At 39.7% G+C, this 26728-nt stretch overlaps 1 protein-coding gene and 1 long non-coding RNA gene across 14 annotated transcripts in view; one reads left to right on the forward strand and one right to left on the reverse strand.

The window, feature by feature from the left end:
• Positions 1-26728, reverse strand: part of LOC108025560 (uncharacterized) — a 251521-nt gene that overhangs the window by 129420 nt on the left and 95373 nt on the right. For 12 of the 13 annotated variants that reach the window (XM_050889403.1, XM_044092738.2, XM_044092739.2 and 9 more), the window contains 2 exons: positions 24654-24816; positions 24437-24589 (listed from right to left, as the gene is read on the reverse strand). The exons of the other annotated variant lie outside the window; for it this stretch is intronic. In XM_050889403.1, coding sequence (XP_050745360.1) covers positions 24437-24589; positions 24654-24816 — 316 coding nt within the window. The remainder of the gene's footprint in view (positions 1-24436; positions 24590-24653; positions 24817-26728) is intronic. 13 annotated transcript variants of the gene reach the window in all.
• LOC127011608 (uncharacterized) overlaps positions 1-26728 on the forward strand; it is a 147965-nt gene that overhangs the window by 31436 nt on the left and 89801 nt on the right. The gene's annotated exons all lie outside the window — the stretch shown is intronic.

The following is a 26728-nucleotide window of genomic DNA, read 5'->3' on the forward strand; positions in this document are numbered from 1 at the left end:
ATCTCCTGGCTTAAAAATAATTTTTGGAGAATAACTTTTAATGAAAGAATACCATCTTTTCATTTCGATATCTGTGCAGATTTCAATGTTGTTAGCTCCATATCAATAATTTCGTAAATTTTTAAAAGCCCAAACTATAGCTAAAAGTTCATTCTTATTAGTAGCATATAATTGTTCAGTTTTCGTAAGAGTTTTTGATATAAAAGTAATTGGTTTTCCTTCCTGAGAAAGAACCGCACCAATAGCCAAATCTGACGTATCGGTGGTTAAAGTAAATTTTTTATTATAATCGGGTTGAACGAACCCTACTTCTTCGATTAAATTATTTTTGAGCTCGTTGAAAGCTCTTACAGCTGGCTTATCCAACTGTACTTTGATACTTTGCCGTTTTGGCCTTTTAAATATTTCGTTTTTTGGTCGTAATTTTGAACAAATTTTCTGTAATATCCAGTAAGGCCTAGGAAGCTTCTAAGCCCTCGAATATTTTTAGGGAATGGATATTTTACGATTGTGGAAATTTTTTCGGGATTGGTTTAGATCACATTGTGAGAAACAAAGTAACCAAGAAAGTTTGTTTCCAATTTGAAGAACTTTGATTTTTCAATTGAAATTTTCATGTTTGCGTTTAGCAAAATGATAATTATAACAATTAAATCTTTATAATGCTGTTCAATTGTTTTTGAGAAAATAATAATGTCATCCATATAGACATGACACGTTTTTCCAAATTGTTCTCTCAAAATATCACCCAACGCTCTTTGGAATATTCTAGGGGCGCTTGTTAACCCAAATGGCATTCTCAAGAATTCGTATTTTCCATTATTTATTGAGAATGAGGTTTTTTGAATGTCTGTTTCATTCATGAGAATTTGGTGAAATCCTGATTCCAAATCAATTGTGGAAAAGTATTTAGCTTTCCCAAGATTTGACAAAATCACTGAATGGTCCTGCATTGGATATCTATCTGGTATTGTATTTTCATTAAGTTTTTCATAATCAATTACGAGTATGTGTTTTGGATTTCCGTCTTCATTGAAACTCTTTTTTGGTACTACTAGTACTGGTAAATTATATGGACTTCTACTTGGCCTTATAATTTCTTCTTTTAACAATCGACCTATTTCAGAATTTACAAAATCTGAAGCTGATTGAGCATAAGGGTATTGTTTGCTGTAAATGGTCCTATCATATACGGTGTTTATTTCACCGTAGATATCTGTCCTAAATGGAATCTGCATATTTATTTTTGAATGCTCCTCATTGATAATATTTAATATTTTGTTCTCCAGATCTTTTCTTTGATCCGCAGACGATATTTTTATGTTGTTTATTCTTTGATTGTCGGGTAGTTCAACAACGGCGTGTTCAGAATTTTGAAATTCCAAACTTTCATTTTCGCTTTGATTACCCATTTCAGATTCGGATCTGATTTGAGCTTTTTCATCAAAGTATTTTTGTAATATAAATTCTTTTAATAGAAGAATGGTGTTTTCTTCTTTTAAAGAATGTTGGTTTAATATGTTTCCGATATCATAATTTAATTTTTCTTCTATTCCATTATATTAATTACTCCCTTAGCTGTATCAATTACCGCTGCTATTTTTTTAATAGGTTATAGCCGACCACTAAATATGAGTCTAGCCCATCTATTTCATAAAAAGTATATCTCGTATCAAAAATAGTTATCATTATCAATATCCATTCACTGTGGATACTCTTTTGTAAATTGGAAACTTATTTTTATAAATTCCTGTTCTTATATATATATATGGACGTTGATGCACTTCGAACAGTACAAACAAGTGGCCCAACGAAATTTTTTCGTGTTAGTCTAACGGGAACGTGGAATGTTAGGCGGCTTAAAAGTTCTGCAGAATCAATGTCACCTCTTATAAGATTTTGTATAAAAATAGTACCAAGCATTGTTCTACGATTTATCAGTGTATGTAAATTAAGCAATTGTAATCTACTCTCGTAGGAAGGAAGCCTAACGTTTTGATTCCAGTTCAAACTACGCAGGGCAAATAAGAGAATTTTTTTTGTACCGACTCAATACGGTCAATGTGCACTTGATATTGTGGACTCCAAACCGACGAGCAATATTCCAAAATAGGACGGACAAGGGAGGTAAATAATAATTTGGTCGTATAAGGGTCATCAAATTTTTTTGACCAACGCTTTATAAACCCAAGAACACTCATGGCTTTGTTAACAGTGGACATAATGTGGCAGTCAAATTTAAGTTTAGGGTCAAGAAGAACACCTAAATCGTTACCTGAATATATACGGTCAAGTGGAGTATTTTGAAGAAAGTAACTGATAAACGTAGGAGTACCCCTTTAAAAAGTCATAACATTGCATTTAAGGCAGTTCAAATTTAGAAGGTTGTACTCACACCATCCCTGAAAACAATTAATATCCGACTGTAAGTTAAATTCCGACGCTATATCAGTATATGATAAACAAAGCTTAGCACCATCAGCATACATTAGTACACGAGAATGTGTTATGATTGAGGGAAGATCGTTAATAAACAAAGTAAACAAGAAAGGGCCCAAATGACTATCCTGAGACACTCCAGATGTCACGTAGATCAATTGTGAAACGGAATTTTTGAATATAACCCTCTGAGTCCTACCATTCAAGTAACATGAAATCCAAGATAATAGATTACCAGGAAACCCAAGTTGATCTAATTTAAATAAAAGAAGTGAGTGGTTAACGGAGTCAAAGGCCTTACTAAAATCTGTATATACAATGTTGGTCTGCATTTTTTTCTTAAACCCATTTATTACAATAAATGACAATTCAAGAAGGTTGGTGGTGGTCGATCTTCGCTTAACAAAACCATGCTGACACGGTGATATAAGCGACGAACATAAATGTTGCAAATGAGAAGTGATAGATAATACGTTCAAATGCTTAAGGAATTGCCGACAATTTAGAAATACCTCTATAATTTTTGGCATCTGCCTTCCTTTTTATGGAGTGGAATAATATAAGAGTCCTTCCAGATAGAAGGAAAAACTGATGATGAAATGGACAAATTAAAAAGTTTAAGAATCGGTTTACAAATGGTTGACGCACAAAACTTAAGCACACATCCAGAAAGTCCATCTGGACCGGGAGAATAAGTTGGCAATGTTGTTGCTAAATCTCTTACGAGAGAGCTTTCGGTGATTACAGGGACAAAATATAATTTGCCCTATTTAAGGGATTAGGGTAGTTAGAATCTGACCAAGTTGTCGAACTATAAGTAGTTTGGAAAAACTCAGCAAATAAATCAGCAATTTCAGAATCCGTCGATTCCTCCATTGAGTTTAGACGTACCGAGGCAATGACTATGACTTACGCTTGGCATTAACAAAGTTGTAAAACTGTTTCGGATCGTTTAAAAATTCAAATTTACATTGACTTAAATACATAGAATAGCAATGACTGTTCAGAGCATTAACATCCGTTCGAGCAACCACATACTTCGAAAAATCTGCTGGTCTACCCGATTTTGTTTACTTTTATAAGTGTTAGATTTAAGTTTTTTAAGTCTTTGAAGGTAATTGGTAAACCAAGGAGGCCTGATTAGGTTTGAAACAAACCCATGAGGTACGTCTGTAAAATTGTACAAGTCTGTCCAGTTATAATGAGAAATCAAATCGATAAGTTTATTACAGTCCCATTTACGAAAACATCTCATTTTAGTTGGAGAAACTAAAGGAGAGAGGTTATCAGAGCAGGGGAGGCAAATTATCAGTTCCATAGTAGGATGATATGGGTCTTCAGGTACAACAAGAGCGTCAATTCTACATACTGTGATTTCAGACGGGTCTGAAACAAACACAAGATCTAATTGTCTACTTAAGGAATTTTATATAAAGCTTACTTTCTGTAACGATAATTCTAAAAGGCCATCCACAAAATCATGGGCGGATAATGTCACAGCGACGTGCATCATCGAATTACAGAGCCAGCAAAAAATAAAAGTGTTTTTCGTTGAAGACGCAAGTGTGCAGTTTTTCTTGGAACAGACAAGGGCCATTATAAGATAAACAATTGAAAAATGATATAAAATATCAAAAATACCTTAAAGTAAATTTGGCACTGGGATCAAATTCAAAAATCACAAAGGCACAACAAAATAAGAGCGCGGGATCGGGAGAAAAAATATTCTATCGACTGAGCGTGGCTTGTACGACACTAACAACTTTCAGCACGAACAAATACAAAGTAAAATCAAGCAAGAGAGAGAGAGTTGCAGAAAATAGCACCGAAAAAGTCTACCAGAAATTCAGCGGGTGTAAAATAGAGCGAGGGAGATTGAGGGGGAGTAAAAGAGTTTTAGCAAGTTTAGGAGCGTAAGTTACACAAAAAATCTATGAGATTAAACAAATCTAAAATAACTATTTACACGTACCCATTTACTGAGATATCTATATAAAATTACTAACGCAATTGTAAGGCTAATCGTTTTAAATAAATACACACAAAAGACCAGATGTTTGTCAAGTAATTTTCTTCTAAAATTACTGCTAAACATTTCCCAGCGTTAAAACGATTCCGTGAATGTTAGTGGTTAATAGACGGGAGCAGTTTAGTCCAGATGGTCTTTCATCATAAATTGATCGGCTTCCTTTTCGTTTTTTGCATTTCCATATATATTCGTATTTATATACAAATATTTCCATTCGCGTTGCACGCAGCAAACATTTCTTCAAAGATATACTACAACACAGACCACATTATTTCCAATTTCCAAAATTATTACAAATTAAAAATTTAAATTACGCATTACGCAAATATACTTCCGAGTTCCCACAAACACACAAATCATATGCCCATACATACACACATATAACCCTGGTGCTTGCTTATTAATGTACGTACATATGCCCGGCCATCTCAACATATATACATAAGAAAAAAGTTCACGCAGCGTAACGTAAGGCAACGTTAGCACGGTAAACCTCGTACCTTCTTTCGCGGTACACTCAACAAACATTTCGAAGGCTACATTTACAATATTTTTTTTGTGCAACCCGGGACGGTGCGAAATAAATGTTTATATTCCTTTTCTTAGCGCTAATTTCCGAAGCACAGCAACCAACTGCAAACATCTTTTCCGAATTCTCCTTATTTCTTCGCACATTAACTACCGCCATGCGATACTGAAGTATTAAAAGGGGACTATCTGAAATTGCCAACATTTAGGGATCTTTTTACTGCATTTTATGTCAAAAATTCTAGGTTAACATCGGTCGTTTTCATTTCAACGCTAAAACTAGCGCCGAGGCTAAGTTTATTTTGGCCAAGTCCCCTCTTACAAATGAGGGTATCGATTCAGCATGGCCAGCGCTTCGTGACCGTTTCGAAAATAAGAGACTGCTAGTACGCAGCCAACTTAAACTCCTTTTTAATTTGAGTTTCGTAAGTTCTAGAACTGGCCAGGCTCTGAAAGACCAACAGAGCACAATCCAAGGGTGTTTGACAGCGCTGGCTCATTCCAATATTTCCACAAAGAACTGGGACTGTATCCTGGTATTCCTGTGCGCCAATAGACTGCCAAAACTGACCCTCTTCTATCATCTAAGTCCGACATTCCGACCTGGGATGAAATGAACACGTTTCTTAGCGACCGATACCGAACGCTAGAGGCGATTGAGCGGTTTTGCTAGGAACGACTATTATTGAAATATGGCACTTGGGAACGAACCAAAGGGCTCGAGCTTTAATAAACTCGGGTTCCGAGGCTACGTTTATTACGAAAAGCCTGTTCACTCTGATTAAGCTGCCATTCCGCCATATTCATAAACCAGACCGTATCCGCTGAGGCGACCAGGCTCTTCTATTCTGCTATAGAAACCGCAGCTTACGCTTTTACTGGATTTGCCGGAAAGCTACCGTCTTACCCCATTCCAAAAGATTCACTGTATGATTTACCTGTCATTCTCCTGACAGATTCAACTTTTTTAGAGTGTTCACAGATAGATGTTCTGATCGGAGCCGACATTTTAAAACTTTTGCGGTTCTCTCTTAGGTCAGGGAACTATGTTCGGCTAGGTGCTTACCGACCCAGTTTCTAGTACATTTAGCCAAAATCGGGTATCAGCTTTCACGACCCAGATAACCGAAATGAGTGACAGGGGCTTGGAAAAACTACTATGTTTTGGGAGGTGGAGAACACACCAACTAAAAGGTTAAAAATTCCAATTTCTATTGCGAGAGCAATATTCTCCAAGCCACCACTAGAGACGCAAGCGGGAATGCGTGGTAACTTTGCCGTTTCGCGAGCCCGAGAATTTCGGATCCAAATTGGGGCACTCGCAATCCATTAACCTAGCTCAGTTTCTTAAAACAAAAACCATTTAAAAAGAGACTCCATTAAAAGAGCAATATGACTCAGTCATTCAATAGTATTTGGATCTGGGTCACTTTAGAGAAGCCTGGTGAAGGTAGATCATCATGGTTTTTGTGATGCGTCACAGAAGGCATATGGGGCCGCATATGCAGGTTGTAGTAGGCCATAACATTATGACACCTCTGCTTACCGCCAAGACCCGTGTCGCCCCGGTTAAAACGGTGTCCCTTCAACGGCTCGAGCTGTGGGGGGCGTTGTTGTTGTCAGAAATGATCGCAGCTATCCTTCCGAATATGCCAATTTCCAATTCCGACATTTTCTGCTGCACTAATTCCACCATCGTCCACGCATGGCTCTGAGGGCCTTTGCGTACGTATTGCGGTTCATTCAACGCTGCCGCAAGATGCCGAGGGGCCCATTTGATCGGCCTACGAGGGAAGAGGTCCGAGAAGCTGAAAGAGCCCCTATTCTATATTCCCAGCGGACCTTCATAATGACGATCGGCATCCTATTTTTTCTTACAACTGTCGACTAGCTCGTTTGCTCGTCCTTTTTTCACACCAGATTTCCCTGCATGGCGGCATTCAACTAGTGGTACGTCTCATCCGATCGAAGTATGGGATTTCTTAAATCAAGAACCTGCTAAAAGCTGTGCTAAACTCCTATTAGGTGTGCACTATTTACAAGAAGAGAGTACAGACGTGTGCTCGACAAAACTACCAAAGCGCACGCTCTCATTATGGGAGCAAACCATCCAAGTTAAAGAAAAAATTCCTTTATGGCTTGAGCTTGATTTTTTTTTGACGTAGTGCCATCAACTCTTGAGGCTGTCGATAATTTTGTCTATCGATTCCCTCCATTTTCAGTCTATACACACAAATCAAGTAACAGAATTTCCAAGTATAAAATCCTTTAAGTCTTCAATTCAGGACTGTTTAAGCACTCACAACTGTCTCAATTGCTAGGATCGGCATCTCGCATTGCTGCATCAAATCAGTGGTCCTAGTACTCCGCCGATTTCATCCGACCCTCCACATACAATTTCGTCCTATTCAGCGCAAGTTTCTGTACAAAAGTCCACTCCATCCGAATACTGAGTTCCATATCCCGCCTTAGATGGCAGACGTTTCCGAGGTAACAAATCCTACCAATGCCGAGTCTGCCGAATGCTCCATTTTCTACGGAAGTACCACCGCTTTATACAGCTTAGCGCCCAGGAATGACTCAAGGAAGTACACATCCGGTCGCAGTGGTCATCAGTGCCACTAGCGGGAAAAGGACCACCGCACTCTCCTACATCCAAACAACCGATCTTCACTTCCATCATACTCCTGGGGGGGAATATTCATGCCAAAAGGGCGTTTAATTATTGTAGGCCGTAAAGTGAAGCAGATTGTCCAGATGACTCCATCTCGCTTGCTTGCACTGCACTCTGCTCTCCCTTTCCATCTTTTCGCCTACGTTAAGCTAGGCTTAATCAGTTCATATCTGAAAGAGTACGAATAAGCAGTACGTAGAACAAATAAGGCCAAACTAAGGCAGCAGCAAAAGAATTAATATTTAAGTTTTTAGGGTTGTCAAATCACCGATAATGGATACCATCGATGTTTTTGGCTATCGATTTTAAAAATAAGCAGTTCAAATAAAGACACTTAAATTCTTAAATTTATGTTTAGCTATGTTCTTTTCGTCGAAATTACTTCCGCTAATTTACTGAACATACGTTTAGACTCTGTAGAAGAAGCTAGCATTGTCAAGTATAGCTTCATCATTGCCTTCAGATTAGTTTATGAAGTTATTTTAAAACGATAAAACTTATCTTTCAAAATTTAAGTGAATCTTGCACATTATGGCTCTGGGTAAAGTAATGATGTAACGATTCGGTTGAATCCACCTCTAGTCGCATTCTTAGATTTCAAAAACTTAAAATGCGGATCAGTGGGAGGGCTCTAAGCTTCGATTGCTTGCCATCGTTGAGAAGTTGGAAAGATCAGAAATCAGAAAATCGTCAGCAATTAACGTTTTTAGACTGGAGTTTCCAGCAAGACTTTAGCAACTTGGTGTTTCAGCAGCAGCATTTGTCATTTGTCATTTTGTGCTGCTTTTAAAAAAGTGAACAATTCTTTTGCACTATTATAAAGGCTCCTTAATTTTTTTTATTGTTAAAGCATCTTGAATAACTATGTTGGGAATAGCGTTTAAAATAAGTGTTGACCAACCCTAGTGACAAGTTAATACGGTTTACTATACCTACTGTCGTAAGCACATTAGGTTTTAGAGGACTTAAGCTTTGGGTCCAGTAGAAATCCAAAATCGTTAACTGAATATGGTAGGTACAGAGACATGGTTTGAAGAGGATAGCTTATAAACGTTTGGGTACATTGAAGATACTTTAAATTTAAAACGTACTGATTCCATTTCTGGAATCTATTAATATTTGACTGCAAGCAGAAAACAGATTCTATATTCATACCCAAGGGTGCTCAACATGACCAGCACTCAACAAATCAGTACCAGTCGCTCAGTATCACCCATTGGTTATGAGAATGGCTGATCAGCATATTATATTCAATGTCAACGGTTGTCTCAACATCTCGACGGCGGACTGACCCACCAAAGCGGTTAGAACATTGTGGCAGAGTCAGCTACCATCATCGAAAACCACTGACCTACTCTAGAATATACCTTATGTCAGTAAAATTCCGTATTCTAAGTAGAATATAAGCATGTACCAACTTTAGAATAAATCAGCTATCCTCGCACTTATAACTCCAACTTTTAATTTAAAACAAGGAAGAACGCTATAGTCGAGTGCCTCGACTATCAGATACCCGTTACTCAGCTTTAGGGAGCAACAGAGAAATTGAGATATATAAGCAGTAGAGGGATATTTAACGACGCCATTTACCGGCTATTTCAGTTGATGTTATGTGGGCGGTAGACAGATTTAAGCGTTTAAATCATTTGTGGGCGTAAGAGTGAGTATTGATGAGACAAATACATTTCAGATAACATTTTGTTTTTATCATAAAAACTGTAGGCGCTACAGACTTCAGCGGATTGTGGGTGTTATATTGGGCATGGCATCCCGCTGAAACAAACTTGCGATGCGCAGGAAGCCCAGGAATCTGCATGCCAAGTCTTTTCTAACTCTTAAAGTTTCCGAGATCTCAGCGTTCATCCAGAAAGATAGACAGACGAACATGTCTAGATCGAAAAGGCCAGTGATCCTGATCAAGAATTTATATACTTTATGGGGTCGAAAACGCTTCCTTCTACCTGTTACACACTTTCCGAAAAATCTGGTATACCCTTTTACTCTACGAGTTACGGGTATAAATATAAATTCTAATCTGTAAATCATTATATCTGTACTCCAGTATAAAATCTTGTATCAGCAACAACAACAGCCACAGGACCAACAACAACCTCAGCTACGGCAAGAAAAACCACGACAACAAATCAAAACCAAAACAAAATTCAGCAGGTGGGACCGGCCATACATACCAGATTAAATCGCTAAATCCATATCAAGCGTTAGCTTAGCCCGCAGAATTCTTCGGTAGGTAACAAATAGAAATCAAACTTTACCAGAAAGAATCAACAGTAATAAATTTGCGCTTCTAGGAGAAAATGGACCAGAATAGTCTTAAGAAATCCAACCGAAACCCCCTCCAAATTACTTATGGGAGAAAATCTCGAATGCCCTGGTGAACAAACTTTCATGTTGTTGCGGTCACAAAAGGGAATGTACATGCAACTAAACTTCAGACCAAATCTAAAGAACATTTCCAAATATACATAAGAGTAACGTTCCAGTGCAATGCACAAATTGTCAGGAGTATGCACACACCAGGGCTTACTCTTCCCTTTGAACCTTCTGCATAACTTCCCCGCCAATCAGGAAGACCCAAAAAAGAAGAAATATGTAAAGTGCTAGGAAAATAACGCGGCAAACTACAAGGGCTATCCGATCTACAAGAAGATCAAGGAGCGCATGAAAAGAGTGACAAAGCATGGTGTTACAGCTGCTTGCAGATAAACGGGACAAATAATCGATGGCTAATCACGTATAACAATATTGGAATGGAACGCCAACGGCGTTTAACGGCAGAAACTTGAAGTAAAATAGTTCCTGAATGAAAATCATATCGACTTTCCGCTTTTGGTTAAAACGCACCTCACAAGCAAATAAGACTTACAATAAAAGGCTACACTTTCCACCACACGGCGGAACCAGCATCTTACTCAAGGAATGCAATAAGAACCATTTTCCCCAAAAGTTTTCAACTTATTGGTTTCAAGTTAAATCTATCAAAGTGCAGTCAGGTACCGGAAAACTCCCCAAAGTCGCTGTGTACTACCCTCTTCGCTTTACAATTTCTGAGGTACAAGTCATGGACTTTTACAGCTTACTTGGAGTTAGCTTTGTACCTGCAGGGGACTACAATGCGTTGTGACTCCCAAAAGAAGGCAACTATATAATGCGATCATAAGACCGATAAACAAAATAGACTCTTCTTCTCCTGGCAGCCCCACTTACTTGCTAACAGACCCCAGGAAAGTTCCAGACCTATTGGACTTTGCGGTAACACAAAACATTCCAAGCAATATAATAAGCGTCAAAACGCTTTCGGACCTCTTATCAGACCATTCGCCAGTACTAAAAACTTTTCTTCATAGCCCAAAAATTACAGATCACCCTCACAGGCTGACGTCGCACAGAACCAAGGGGCTTAAATATATAGAGTATGTAAGCTCACACATTAAACTACCCTCTCAGTTCAACATCGTAATAAATAAAAATTTGTTGGTACATTGCAAAAATTTTACCACCAGTACAAACATCCCCTTTGGAGACAATCATTCCGATAAGAAATTCATCAGGCACCTGGCCGAGCCCTGGCACTGCTTCATTTGTCCTAACACAGTTCGAATCTGAAACTTTTTACCTAGCAGGATCAATACAACTATAAGAGATCGCGAAAGTCATTGGGGATCTGAAACCGAAGAAGGCCTCGGATAGCAACCTAAAAACCGCAAAAATGTAAATTGAACTTCCATTCTTCAAAAATGCCTTCCAATCCGTATAAAACATATCTAGAAGCACATAATATTTTCCCTGCTCATCAATTCGGCTTCCGTCAAAGCCATGAAACAATCAAACAAGTTCACAGAATGAGATCATACACAAAATCAAAACACTGATTACACTTACAATCTAATGAGTCGTATCTCTACAACAGAAACTTCGCAGTAAAATGCAATACAACACCATCTGACGACTACATTATTGAATCTTCAGTGCCGCAAGGAAACGAAACAAACCCTACAGGAACAGATTCCTTCTTTACACAACTGATTTCCCTAACAATATCTATCTTCGCTACCTTCGTAACTGAAATCCTAAGTCACTCGTGGTTCCCAGGGCGATTAGAAACTCAGCTAGTAAATCACCTCCTCCTTATAAAAATAATTAAGCTGTTACGTACTTCCTCTACATCGAAAGATGCACTAGAGAAACAACGACGGGTCTTGAGTCGGTGGGAGGGGTGCATTTGACCAGCCGGACTCAGACTGTAAAGGCAGAAGAAAATACAATTTGGCAACTTACGGGTGTCGCGTGGCCAGAACAACGTCCACGATCACCTGGTAACCGTACCCCGGTTTGTCTAGGATCCCTTCGAACATATTTAACGTGACGTATTCCGCACTGAAAGGATTACAGCCACAATTGAGTATTTAATGCACGGGTCTAGATTAAATGCCAAGCCAACGCCCCGGACTAAAAGCTATAGCTATGTACAAAGCAACCACCTAAGAAGCAAACTTGCTTGTCGGGCAATCACTCCTCTTGCGTAGGGGCGAGATCTGTCTAAAATCTCTACTATTCTGCGGTTCACAGCACCCAAGTTTTATAAACGCAACACTCTCGTCGAGACTGTACCCGTGATATAGGTGTTAGCCACAGCCACCACGAAACGCAACATGAACATGGGAAAACTGCTCAGCCCGTGGCACCATAATTTTAGGCTCGGTAGGCCTCACCGCTTCAAGCTCGGATGGGGCCAACCACGACATATTAGTCGCCTCCTACGAAAAATTATGACAAGCTGCGGCAGTGTTCTTCGCCATATCATACGGCAGAGGAGGTTTGGGACTTATGTCCCGGCGCCTGCGGTTCATCCCTCGTTGCATCCATCATACGCCTCGAAAAAGCAGCAGCAGCAAAAGCTTCTAGAAGACGTATCCGTTGTGGAGTCTCGACTACTTTCGCCACAATCCATCGTTCCTTGAATCGAACTACTCCAAGGGCATCCAGGTCACGCAAATCATTATAAGGGCGGCATTCACTCAATATGTGAAGCCCCCAATCGACTCGGAGCAAACGAGCGCTCCAGCAACTCCAGCCTCCGATCTCTGTGAGCAGAGGTAGGGAGAAAACTTAACCGCTCACCGACTAAGATGCTACCGGCACTTGGTAACGTATGCTACAGCAAACCGTACCATCGGTTTCCTATTGTGTGAAAGCTTTCATCAACATGGTCGCCTTTTTGCTGGTTGACACACTCACTCTTACCTCAGCTCCCCAGGCTCCCATAATGTACATCAACTGCTCGCACTTTCGCTCCAGATCGGCACGGAAGTTCCTATCGAGGAAAAGTGGCAAGTCATCGCGCTCAGAGCACAATGTCGTTCCAGGCGACGAAGCAGCAGCCCCGTATAGCCGACACTGTGGCAGCTTCGTCAGGTGCTGAGGGATGGCACGCCATACCACCTTGACGGTCGCACTCATGATGCCGTCCATTCCCGGCGATTGTCGGATTCTCAGCCTCGTGACGCTGGCTGCGCCTCGAAGGCTTCGCGGATCGGTGGGGCTTTGTCCTCTCGTGTCGTTGACTACGCAACAGGAAAGAACATTTGCGCAATCGTGCCATGTCGTGTATTCAGAAGACCCCCATGGATCATCCTTGTGCCGTCCCACGAAGTCCTGTCAGTTTTGCTCCTTTGTCGTCATTAGAAATATCTAATAGTGGCCTGAGGGAAGCCTCAATCTAGCGGCAAGTCGCTCAATATCGTCGGTGCCACTCCGGCAAGCTGCGTGGCGCTTGGTTCTCAGTTCAGGATTCCACCATGTTACGCTTCCCACTGCTGCAGGTATCCTGCGTTCTATCCCAAAATCCTCATGCCTCCAGGGAGTCAAGTGAGACGCGAACAGGTCGTCGCCAAAGTGACTTCCCGAAGTGTCGCCGAAGTGGCACATATCTTCCCGACGGGAGTGACTTCCGCGATCCGAATGCGATATCGCGGACGATAGTTTTCATCTTCTAGAAGTCACTTAGAAGTGTCTTCCGCGATAGAAAGTGCTTGCAGGGTTACAGAAAATGAAATAATGTAAATATATTTAAGCCAAATAATCTAAAATTCATTAAAATTCGTTTTATTGGTCCGACTGCCTGGTGGTGGTGTGAGGTAGATGGTATATTTTCAATTCAACAACATTGAATAAAAAAAATAATCCTGTAACTAAATTTGGAACTTAAAGAAAATTAAATAAAATAAATTCACTTAAGTAAAAAAATGTAACGTATATATACATTACAAGGCCGAAGACTTCGTTCTTTTTACAGGGTTCGCGTTCTCATTTGAAACTGGCAACTAAATATTTAATTAAATCACAAATTAGAGTACTGCATATTCATTGGCTTTTTCTGATTTTGGTATATATATATTTATATATTTGCTAAAGTACAATTTCACTAACGGCAATTAAAAAACATATGATAGGGTCCCTAATTTAAAAAAAAGTACGTTTAACAATAGTGATGATGGTCCCTAAGAAATAATTCATATCCATAAAATAATGGAATTGAATGAATTATATAACGAAATAAATAACATAAAAATTGAATTTTGTAAAACATTTAAATCACTACAACAAGATAGGCCAATTCAAAAAATACAATAAAGAAATACGTAGAATTACTAGTGAAAGTCTTTAATGAAGCACGTATACATGGTCAGAGGAAACAATTAAATAAGATCATTGGTCTCACGTATCCACATATTTAAACAGACTATGATCTAATTAAATATTAATTAAACTAAAGTTTAGTTTAAAACTGATTTGTCCAAATTGATTCAGAAGAGCTTGCAAAGCTTTAGCAAAATTATCGCAATCTAATATTGATTTTGTATAAACAGGATCCAAACCTATACCAGTATTCGATGGTAAAGCTAAAAACATTCAATCTTTTTTGATGTATTAACAACAATAGAAGCGAAAAAAGGCGAACAAAAAAAATATGCAGTGTTTATACTAAAAACACAGTTGAAAGGTGTCGCCAGAAATATATTTGGAAATAAAGCAAAAGTAACTGAAGTCATGTGCAAATTAAAAACCATCGTCAAAGGCGAAAAATTTTAGCGAATTTTGGACCATTTCCGAGCCAATTACATGGATTGGTTTTGAAATGCCATGTATTAACTTAGTTGGGTTGTGATCGGACTCTACTTAGGACCGCCATCGCTGAAAGGGAGCCGCCATCGACCGTCAAAGAACTCCGGCAATACCTAGTGGTATGACCCATTTCGTAAGCCAGCAAGGCCGAGTCCACGGTGCGACAACCGGCATATAATGGTCGTGGTCGTCCAAGTTCGACCGTACAAAATATTAACATCGAGACTATGAATCTTCAAAAGAGATTACAAAGTTTCTGACCTGGATTGGCGTATCCAGATCTTTGCGAAGAATATGAGAGTCTGGAAAAGGAGCGGGAAGCATTTGCGCCAGAGAAAAAGTACACGAGGAACAATTTGGTGGCCTAAAGTCATGTGCAGAAGATGCGAAAAATATGGCAATCAGGATAAACGGGGAAATTACCAATTATCACCGAAGCACAACGAGAATGTCCATGAAAACCACCCAAACAGCAACAGAGCACCAAATGTGAAAATGAGGTGGGAACGGACTTTGGGCTCGGAAGTGTCGGATCTAACGGCTGGGTATGTGGCAAGGTGGTTGTCCGATCGGGAAATGGCCAGCGGTCTCAGCCGCAGAGAGGCAAGCGGGGGTTCCACGGTTCGCTCCAAGCTTACTGGCAAGCTAGTCGAAGAGAAGTAGTAGTTTTCTGCGGCCGCGTGAATTACAAGCTTCGTTATGGGATGACTGCTACTCTAGGAAGGATGGACGTGACGGCAAGTTAGGTTGGCAGACGGTATGTGCGGCGGAAAAAATGCACAGCTCGAGGTGATCAAGTTCAGCAACATCCAAGTGACCATGACCATGTGGATTAACCCAGGGGAAGTGGATCCGTTGGTGTTTGAATGGAACTTCCCAACACAAGTCGGGACCGAAATAAACTCGAGATTATGGTTCGAGGAAACTTTGTACCAGAATGACTTGCTACGCAAAGCAGTATGTGGGAGTGGAGACTCGTACCAGACTTTGTACAAATATGCCCGGACTTCAGTAAAACATTCATCCTAAAAACTGATGCCTGCGACTACGGCTTTGAAGTACAAATGTCTTAGGACGACGTTTTGTCAAAGCAACACCTACCAGAGAGGCTTTAAGAAGACGACTGCTTTCAGGACCTTTGCAGCAGCATAATCGCACAGTACTGGGTTCTAATGGCGGTCATAACGGGCACATCTTCCATCCCACAAATCGACGGATATTAAAAAAGCAATAAACAAGAAAATAAGGGAGTCCACTGGGTATACTCCATCGTTTCCTATCCAAGGATGACAGCCACGCCTCCTGAGAAACCTATATGATGGGCTAACCCATGAGACTGGTAGAACTACGGGAGACCGCGAAGTAAAACACCAATAAGCTCAGGGAGATCTTTGAGATTGTTGATTTAATAAGCTTTTTTATTAGTTATTGCTAAATTAAAAAATACGTATTTCAGGTTGCTTTATGCTTGCTAACCAGTTATTAGCGAAAGAGAGTACAGAAGGCTAGACGAGAGTGAATTTAATGCTGGGATCAGAATTCGTACTGATTTTACAAAGGGACAGCCAGCCGAATGCTGTGCCCAAGAATGCAAGTACAAACAAAAAAACGAGAGAGCTAAATAGAGAGAGCAACCTTTTACGATGCAATTAATATAAGAGATCGAATTAAGACGTTGTTTAGCTGCTGCGGCTGCGTAACCTTCCTTAAGGGGAAGCAGACACAGCTTATTTACTGCTCGCTTTGTCACTCCTGATGCTGTCTTCAGAACGGAAACTCAAGCAACACCATCTCCTCCAAACAGAAGCTCGATTACTCTGGCGAGGGGTCACTTCATGGGAGGCAAGTTTTCGTCCTTGACCAAAACTAAGTCATCGACAACAAAGCCAGGTTTTTGGGGTGCGCCACTTGGAGCGCTGCTGCAGTAATGTTAAGTATTTTTAAGACTGGTGACATCCGGCTCGACGAAAGAGGAAGGCGGACCACCATTCAAAAAATGTACTGGTGTTAATACATCTAGATAAGCTGAGTTTTCTGAAATCGAGACTAATGGTAGAGAATTAAGAACCGCCAAAATGTGACACATTAGGGTCCGCAACTCCTCAAAGGCTAAAGCAGCAGTGGCAACAGCGCGGTAGAAATTATGCTAACAGATTTTCCCAGCCGCTTCCCAAAGGCCACACAAATGTGGCGACCTAGGAGGAATTAAAAAGCCTATCAATGGTCCGCAAAAGTCAATGCCAGTATCTTCGAATGCATGAGATGCCAGTGTCTTCGAATGCATGAGATCCATCAAGTGGCTCCTTTGGAAGATCCTCCATGATATGCTCGAGGCTTCATTCAAAAACATCTAGTACATTCGTTTACCGCCTTCATAACCGTTTTTCTCCCCGCAATAGGCCAATATTGGGATCGAATTATGCCGAGTAATGCTCGTGGCCCAGTGTGTAGATTGTGTTCATGAACGTGAGTAATAATGGCAATAGTAACCGATTGACGCCGTGGTAATATAATTGAGTGACGACCATTAAAATTCACAGAAGAATTCCTCGTCTACTCTAAAAAGCTCAAATTGGTCAATGAATGGCGAAAAGGATGCAGGAAAGTTGGAGGAGTGCACCATTCCCTTTAACTGCGTTGATTTGATCTTATTCCATAAATGTGAGCGCTGGACAAGACGAAGCAACAGCAGAGTACCGACTTGAAGGTCAGACACCGTGAGCGTAGGGCGATGGATGCGATTTCTAAACTTATAGACGCATCTGAAAATTCTTTGAAGGGCAGCAAAAGAATTGGCAAATTTTTAACTGGCCAGTATGTCTTTGTATGGAAATTTTGCATTGGCTTTTCAGCAGTGATTGGGGTCGGCCAGACAGTTTTGTGGTTACGGAGGAATTTTGGTCAATGAGACTCGTTGAGTTCAGCAGGAAAGTTTAAAGAAGTTGGAGCATATCGCCACTCCACTGACTTAGCTAGCTCTTGAATGGCAGCTTCTCGGTTCGCTACAAAAATGTTGAATCTGGACGGCTCGTCTCGGATCCATGAAAGCGCAACAGCAGAGTCGCTCTAGCAGTAAAACTTTCCCTCAAATGCACTCGTCCCACCCAATTCTGCGATGAGCCTAGACAGGAGTTCCGCTCCACACAGTTTCCGCTTGGGAACAGTGAGTGTTTTCAAGGGGGCTACCCTTGACTTTGAGCAAAGTAAGTGAGATCAGCCGTTGCAAGCGATGTAGACGTAGGCACCATATGCTTCTATGCTGGCATCACAAAATCCATGAATTTCACTGTTAGAGTTTGAATGAGGCATGCCCAGCCTGTAAAAAAAAAACTAGTACATATAGCACTCCATTCTGTGACTCAGGAAGGTTTTTCATCCAGGATAACTTTTCCTTGCATTGTTGTTGAACGAAAATTTTCGATTTTGTGACCACAGGTCCAAGCAACCCGAGAGGATCGTAAAATCGCGCTATTGCAGACAGGACAGATCGTCTGCAGGAGCTTGATGTTGCCTATAAGACCGAAAAGGAAAACAATAGTTGTTCTATAACTGGATCAGTGCCAACATCAAACTTCAAATAGGACTCCTTATCCTTGTCTGCAACTCCATCCAAAACAGCTGACATCTTTGAACACCACTTTCTAAGCTTAAATTGTAGCTTGGCTAGAAGTTTTGATGCCTGATCCATAATGATGACTGCCTCTTCCTCGGACTTGGCTTCAGATATCAAATCATCCACATAAAAAACTCGACGAATGATCTCAGCCCCAAGCGGAAACGCTTTATGCTCGTCAGCTGACAACTGTGCATAGCTCGCACAGCCAGAAATAAGTTGTCATTAGTAACGGTGTCTAGCTTGAACACCCGGAATCGGGCCTAGGGGGAATCCATCCACAAAATGAATTTCAAACGGCTGTCCTCAGGCTGAACCCTAACACATCGGTACATTTTGCAAATGTCTCCTGTGATTGCTACCAGGTATAAATCCGAACACAACGGTACATTTTGCAAATGTCTCCTGTGATTGCTACTGGGTGTGAACGAAACCAAAGAAGAATCAGAAACAGCTTAGGCTGAATAACAGGGCCTGCCATTAGATTATCGTTGATAGAATAGCCAGAGGAACTGGCCGCATATCCATCAAAAACTACGCGAAGCTTTGTAGTAGCTATCTTCCTTTATGACGCAGTGATGAGGCAAGAAGTATCAACACAGCCCCATGTTAGCGTCAGAAACTGATGACATATGTCCTAGATCAAGGTATTCCTTTATGAATGCTTCATATTGAGCCTTCAAGGCTGGCTGACGATTCAACTTTCTCTATAGGAACAAGAATCTTCGATAAGCCTGCTGGTAGGGCTTTCCCAAAAGATCTAGATTGAACTTGGCAGGCAGTCGAACAAAATAATCTCCAGATGGCAAACGAACGACCTGTCTTACGAAATGTGCTTCACAGTCCAATTCTTCCCTAGTAGCGCATATAATTGGCTCGGCGCAGCTTTCCACCTCTAACCGATCAAAACTATTCTTTCCAGTAGCGAGAATTACATCTTGAGACGACATTAAGGACGAGCCATTGGAAAGGCCATAACCTCCAGAAATAACCCAACCCAGATGCGTCTTTTGAATTAGGGGTAATCCAGGTGGGAGATTGATTTGGCCAACGCACAACATCTCGAAGAAGAGGCTTGCTCCAATGCTGGGGAGCATAAAACTATGGGTCAGCTAACTGTATATTTTTGGGTGTGTTCCGCAGTAATGTTGGCTGAGTATTCGGAAGTTCGGGACTGAATCGTAATATTGACCAAGTGACCGTCACAAAACGGAAATCTCCTATTCCAGTCTCAGATGTTGAAGATTTTATTTTCTTTAGTACCAAGAGTCGTACCAAGTCCTTTAAGACCACGAATATGAGCGTTGAATTTATCGGACAGCTCCCGAAGTGTCAAGACGGAACCACTCTGCACCGCCTTAAGTCCCAGGATCTCCATAATGTGTGCCTGAAAAACCAAATAAAATCTATTTTGGAGCAAATCTAAAGCAATTGCGTAGTTGCCATCTGAAATTTCCGACAACTCCCGGAATGATGCCGTAAGCAAAAGTTAAGTGTGCTTTGAAATTTCGTAATTTTTACTTAAATTCCTTTCAATTTCCTCGAAATCCAATTTTTCGAGCTCACCGAGCACCTTTTAAATGACTCTTGAAGCTATCAATCCACTCCAACCTCACATGAAGACCCGATTCGTCGCAGGAAGTTACCTCGTCACTACAATAAGTAAACTGAAGTAAGCCGAAACAGAACGACGACGTCCTCTGTCATTAAAAGTGAACCCAACCAAAAATAAAATTTAGGAGTTAGGAAGTTACCATTGAAAATCACAGAGATTTTAGATTTTACAGGGTTCTTCTTGGCTCCTAACGAACGACAGGGTATAGAGCCAAAAGTCCTCATTGGCGAAGAAGCCGATACGCTGTCAAAGTTCAAGAGTAATTTTGTAATCATCCTAAATATTAACTACTAATTGAAAATGCCGAATTTGTGAACAAATCTAAATTTTGAATTTTTTTTCCTTGTCTTGAAAATTTAAATTTTTTAATGCAAAAAGTTTGTTCAAACAAACATAACAGTGATTGCAAGAAAAATTTGTACTAAAGGTGTTAGGAAGAGTAGTGCATCATTCAAACGGCATTTAAATTATCTTTCCATTAATGACAAAAGTTAAACGAAGCAAGTTCAAGTTGCGAGTATACACATTTCACTCTTATTAAAATCAAAATACTTATGTCCATGATTTTATAGGAAATAGATTGAATTACATTTTAAATTCGAAACTAATTAAAAAATATTTTTTTAAGCGTAGGATTAGCTTAGGTTATATGTTAGAAAAAACCAAAGATAAAGTTTTTTCATATTATTTTTCTAACAACTTTCGATAGCTCATATGTCAGCTATTTGATATAGTTGTCTGCCTTTGATCAAATCGAAATCGAAATTTAAAACTGATTAAAAATTGTTATTTCTAAGCTAAGGAGGTTGCATGTTAAAAATAAGAACAAAGATATAATTTTTTATGTTGTTCTCTCACCAATTTTTCGATCATTCGTATGGCAATTATCTGATATAGTCATCCGATTTCGATAAAATGTAATTCGAAATTCTGGACTCATTAAACAATTTTATTTGCAAGCGTAGAAGGTTGTATGTTAAGAACACCAAAGTTAAAATTTTTAAAAATTTTTTCCCGATCATTCCAATGGAAGCTATAAGATAGTTGTTCGATCTAGCTGCTTCCGGCTTTTATACTACCTGTAATAGAAAGAAGACTTTTGGGAAAGATTTAGCCCAATAGCTTTGAAATTGAGAGACAAGTTTGCGTAGAAAAGGGCGGACAGACGGACATGGGTAGATCGATTCGTATATTAATGCTGATCATGAATGTACGTATGGGATCGGAAATCATTATACCCCCTGCAAGGGTATATAAACATGGGTGCGCTTTTAGACAGATGGACAGAGGTGATCCCGATCAAGCATATATATTCTTTCTGGGGTCCCAAACTTTTCGAAGAATATTAGTTTTTAAGTAACGGAAATAACAACGTATCCAGCTAAGGAGCTTTTTCAAAAACGGCATTAACGCAACGTAAATCTAAATACAAAGGTATACCTATATGGTGTTAGGCAAGGCAATATTAAAATCATAATTTCTATTGATTAGTAACGCTATCAAGAAGTGGTGGTTGTCTTGAAAAGGGTGGTAGAGTGCTACGGCTATCAGATACCCGTTCATCAGTTTAAGGGAGCAAAAGGAAAATGGAGATATATGGACAGCAAAGCGATATTGTAATGCGCCACCTACCCGCTATTTCAATATATGTTATGTGGGCGGCAGACAGATTTAAGCCGTTTGTGGGCAGTGGATGTTTCCGAGATCTTAGCGTTCATACGGAACAGACGGACAGACTGACTTGGCTAGATCGACTCGGCTAGTGATTCTGATCAAGAATATATATACTTTAGGAGGTCGGAAACGCTTCCTTTTAGCTGATACATACTTTGCGACGAATTAAGTATACGCTTTTACTCTAGTCTAATTTTCATAAATACGAAATTATGGGCATACGGTTTTTACCCGCAGAGTCTGTCTCTGTTTAAAAGATATATCAAAGAAGAAGAGTTTGACTTTTTAGTTACAATTTTTTGGATGCTTGTCAGTTTGTCACAACACTTCGTTTCAGAAGAACAATCTGGAGGAATACCCTTGATCATCAAGTCATTAAGAATATCCAAGATTATTATCGATAGCAGCTGAAACTACGTGGGGGTATCGCGCACCTTCAATCCACTAGTACCTGGTAAATCATCGATCATTTTAATGAAATAATAAAAATGAACTAAGCGGGTTCCTCTCGAATATAGAAGATATGCTTAGTAACAAAGCTCCATCAAATTTTCTAACAATCAGAGTGAAATGCATGCTGTAAACTCTCATTTCACGACAATTTCTCACAGCACAGCCTTTAAAAAAGACCTTTGATCTTGTTATGACTGGCCCGACAAGTGCTTAAGGATCATAAAGCCGAGCGATAAAAGAAGACGATGCGCTCAGTTGAATTTTAGGCTTACTAAAGCCATTTAAATGCAAATAGCAAGCGATCAGTAGCAGGATTCCAAGCGAGACCCAGGGTTTTCGTGGCTGCCGTCATCAAACCTCAGAAACGATGACCGATCCTTTTAGCCGGAACTGAAGTGGCGACTGTTATTCCTTTCGAAGGAGAGAAATCGCCTCACAGCTTGGGATAAGATTCCCCAAGGAAATCAGTTTTGCATTTCAACGGCAATCCCACAGCATGAGTGCCGAGTAGATTGTTTCACGAATTGAGCCTCGCAATCCTGCTCTTCCTTCGTCCACTTCACTTTTGGTTCGGAGTAGTCTTTTATTTCCGAAAACTGGAGGAACAGACAATCTAAGCGACACCCTTAAAGGCCGTGGCTATGAATGACTTTCTCCCAACCCATCCAAGCCGGGTGTTCTGCAGTATCGAGACGGCAGCTGAGAGCTGAGTTTGCTCTACACATACCAGTGTATAAAAAAGTCTGCCCCCGTTATTCTGCGTTTGGAAAAACCCTGAATCAGCCCTATTAAGATTGCATGGTATTTTCTCATAGAAAATAGTCTGGAGATCCATAATGTTGCCAGCAATGACTGACTAAGAGACGAGTATTCTGATCATTGAAATCGTAGAAGCACATCAACAGAGAATCCGTCCATCGCATAACCGATATCGCCAATCCCAGAATCCAACATAAATGATTTCCACGCATTCGCGCAGTTGATGGACCTTTCGGAGACATTTTCGACAAAGGTCGCCTTGGCTCTCCTAGGAGGCTCTCAGGATGCAACAGTAGAAAGCTTCGATACGCAAGCACTTTATGGAATCACCCAATTCAAATTGTGGAATAGTGAATTAGTAATAATGAAGGTGGATCTACTGGGCATCCTCCCATTTCTCCAGTGTTATTTGGGGAGGGAGCACCTGAACGATGATTCTTCCTGCGATTTTCGGCATAGCTCCCCAATTCTTCAAGGCCCGTATATGAGCATGTCCGACACTTAGGCCTAGAATCTCGTTTACATAGGCCTGAAATTAAGCGACTGTTACTAAAACGTCTTTCCAAATTACCCATTGCAAAGTCAAAATTTTCCTCGGAAGTTTCGAAGGATCGAACTGCTTCTAACGCTGAGTCGCGAGGTCTGGATCGTAACCTCTGCAACTCTAACACCTTGCTTGCATGTAGTTTACCGCCAACAATCGTTGGAACTCAGCCCAATTGGAGTTTCCTCCACTGAAGTGGCGGCAACGCTTGAAAACTGCGACCGAGCAATGGTTCCGGCATGGAGGAGATCCCGTTGGCAAAAATGGAGTGGGCAGCAATTCGAGTAGATCGTAGCAAAGTCTCGTGCTCAATTGCAGCGTGCATCGTAACGACAAGCTCGGACACGGTACAATACAAGTCCCTGCCGATTTCAGAAATGTCAATTTTTTCAAATTCCCTGTGTATACGAAAGAAAATGTGTACTCAACGATATGCCAATATACAGAGCGCACGCAATGAGAGTAAATACTAGTCAAACTCCCGCCTTAGACAATTGGCAGAGAGAGAGCTCTCAAAATAAAGATGATGAAGATAAGCTAGGCCCGTTAAATTCAAACGGTCAACAGAGAGAGAAAGTCGGCTTGCGACAAAGGAAGGTGATATAAAGCTATTATCATTGTGCAGACTTTTAATCTTTATTTAATTTCTAGGTGGTGACTGATCCCAATACTGGTGCTGGAAAAAGATGTTACTATATATGTTCTATAAATATATTGCATTGCTGAATACGTTTAAATCAACAAGACGAAACTATCCCCTAATTGACTTGCTCACGTTAATAGATATATTCACAAAAGAATTAAAATCTAGTAAGTATAGTGACCAAAGTAAAGAAAGTAGAAAACATAAATATCTTTACACTAGTTGGTAGTTAATAAGTTGGTAGTTGCTAAGACTTAAATTACAAAATACCAGATATTTATATATAAACATGTCTTTGGTATTCCAAAACATTTTAGTTTACCTGTAAGTTATTTATTTTTATATAAAATCGGCTCACAAAAGCTTTTCCTTGATAAGTCATATATGCATTCCCATGTCGAAATATACCAAAAAGATTATATACTATTCCATTGGTTAGGTAAAGGCCGGCCTCATATGTTATGAAGAGGGGTTTCTATGAAGAAAGTTGAATTTTACTCTTTTCAGTTGCTTAAATGTGCAAGCGACTTAAAGCATACTAGGCAAATGCTTTCCTTCATATCAGGTAGCTGTAAATGTTCGATTCCAAGTTTTTTGAGATGTGATATAATCATTGGAGTTACCATATCCACCTCTTCGTTTATTATAGTCCACCCATTAATTTCTGCTTCCGAGTCAGAAGGTGTGAAATCCGTGTTTGACCTTTAATATACGAAAAAAAAAAAAAATTTAGTCAAACTGTAAATAACTTTCGGTTATTTGGAAGCGCAAAGAATACTGGCATTATGGTTTTACTCTCGCGGCTCAATCTTCTGAAACTAGAAGTTGACTAGTGACGAAGATTTCCAGGAGACTGTCCAAGGCAACTTTATATGTAGCCTCACAATTAAAATTCTCTTGTAAAGGTGCACTCACCCTTAGATATCTTATTATTTAAAAGATTTAAATTGTTAATAAAAAAATTGGATCTTTTGGGAACTTTTTTAGAACTGGGTGAAAATACGCGTTAAATGACACCTCAATTTGACAAAAGAAACCCAGATGCTCCGTTTTAAAGTTTTTGTATAAACAACTTAAGATCTATCATACTTAAACTATAGACCTTCACTATCTATTGCTGAAAAGGTATTCTGCAAAACAAGGCCATTTCTGTTAAAGCTTAACAATGTACAGCCCTTAAGATTACTCAACTGACATAAAACTAATTCATGTTTGTAGATACATTAATGTAGTGACGTTTGATTGTTTTTTTTGGCACTCACCACTTTTACTAATTCAGAGCACATAACACAGCGAACGCGTTCCGAAAATCTATTTGTTTTGGTTTCGAATATACCATAGTGCTCCAGTGAAAGCTCGGAATCGCATGTTCAGATGGGCTTGAGAGTGGAGCCGTAGATTAGGCATTTGTAGTCCAGACGAAGGGCCGAACGATGGTTAAGGATGTAGTGGAAGCTTTTGGTTCAGTTATAGATGTTTTTTCTGACGTCTGTCAAGGTACGTGCCGAGATACGTAACTTCGATGACCTGTGGAATCTACACACAACTTAGTGATAGTAGAGGGTATGTGTACATGTGTAGAGTACACGATATGTGTTTGCAATTTTGTTTATTTTTTTTAAAAAGGCAGTGTCGTCTGTAAACGTAGATGGTGTTATGTTGCACATTACTGCGAAGGTTATGTTGCAGAGATATGACTCAAGTAGCTTTTGAGGGTATTAGGCAAGTGTGTTTTGATTGTGTGCATGAGGCCATTGAACCATACTCGATCGAAGGCTTCAGATACATCGTGGATTATTGCGCGGCAGTTCTCCTGATGCTCAAAGGCTGTGTGTATTTCTCATGTTAATCTGATAACTTGTTCGATTGTTCAAAGGTTTTGACGGAAGCAAAATTTTTGAACAGGGATAACATTGTAAACTCCTAGAAATGTTATTATTATATTATTTAATAATAAAGAAATAATACAATTAAGTATTAAGCAGACAACCACCAATGAATAAATAATAACGCCCAATTAGATTTTAGGTGTACCACACGCTCTCAATGCCAGAAAGGAAGTGAACGAGAATATCGATAGGTCAAGAGATCAACGAACAGGCGTGATAGATGTCAAGACAACAACGAACACATTTTGGTGTGCATAATTAATAATGTGACTTTTGCATATTTGAAGATGCAAATTTCAACACGCCGCCTCAAAAGTTACATTGATTATCACTTCGATTCTTGACATGAGTTTGTGCTTTAATTTTTATTTATATCTTCATTTTTTTTTTATTCTTATTCTGGGGGTTCAATTCCTTTTAGATCTAGCATTTGCTACTGGAGTTGGGAAAAACCCAGTAAAACCCAACTAGATCAAAAATCAAATTAACATTTGTAGGGTTTTTACATAAATGAAATTAAACAGTTCATAAACTTAATTCAATTAATTAAGATAAAATTAATGACAAGTACTTCATGAGATCCATTTAGGAAAAATAATCAAGTATATGAATTTGATTCAATTACTTAAGGCTAAGTAGGTATGAGAAATTGAAATTAATAACATAAAAAAAAGAGATCCATTTCACATATGGCTTCTAAAGGCGATGAATTTTCAGCAATCATT

Source organism: Drosophila biarmipes, chromosome 3R (assembly GCF_025231255.1).
Source record: "Drosophila biarmipes strain raj3 chromosome 3R, RU_DBia_V1.1, whole genome shotgun sequence".
In the NCBI taxonomy this organism is placed as follows: domain Eukaryota; kingdom Metazoa; phylum Arthropoda; class Insecta; order Diptera; family Drosophilidae; genus Drosophila; species Drosophila biarmipes.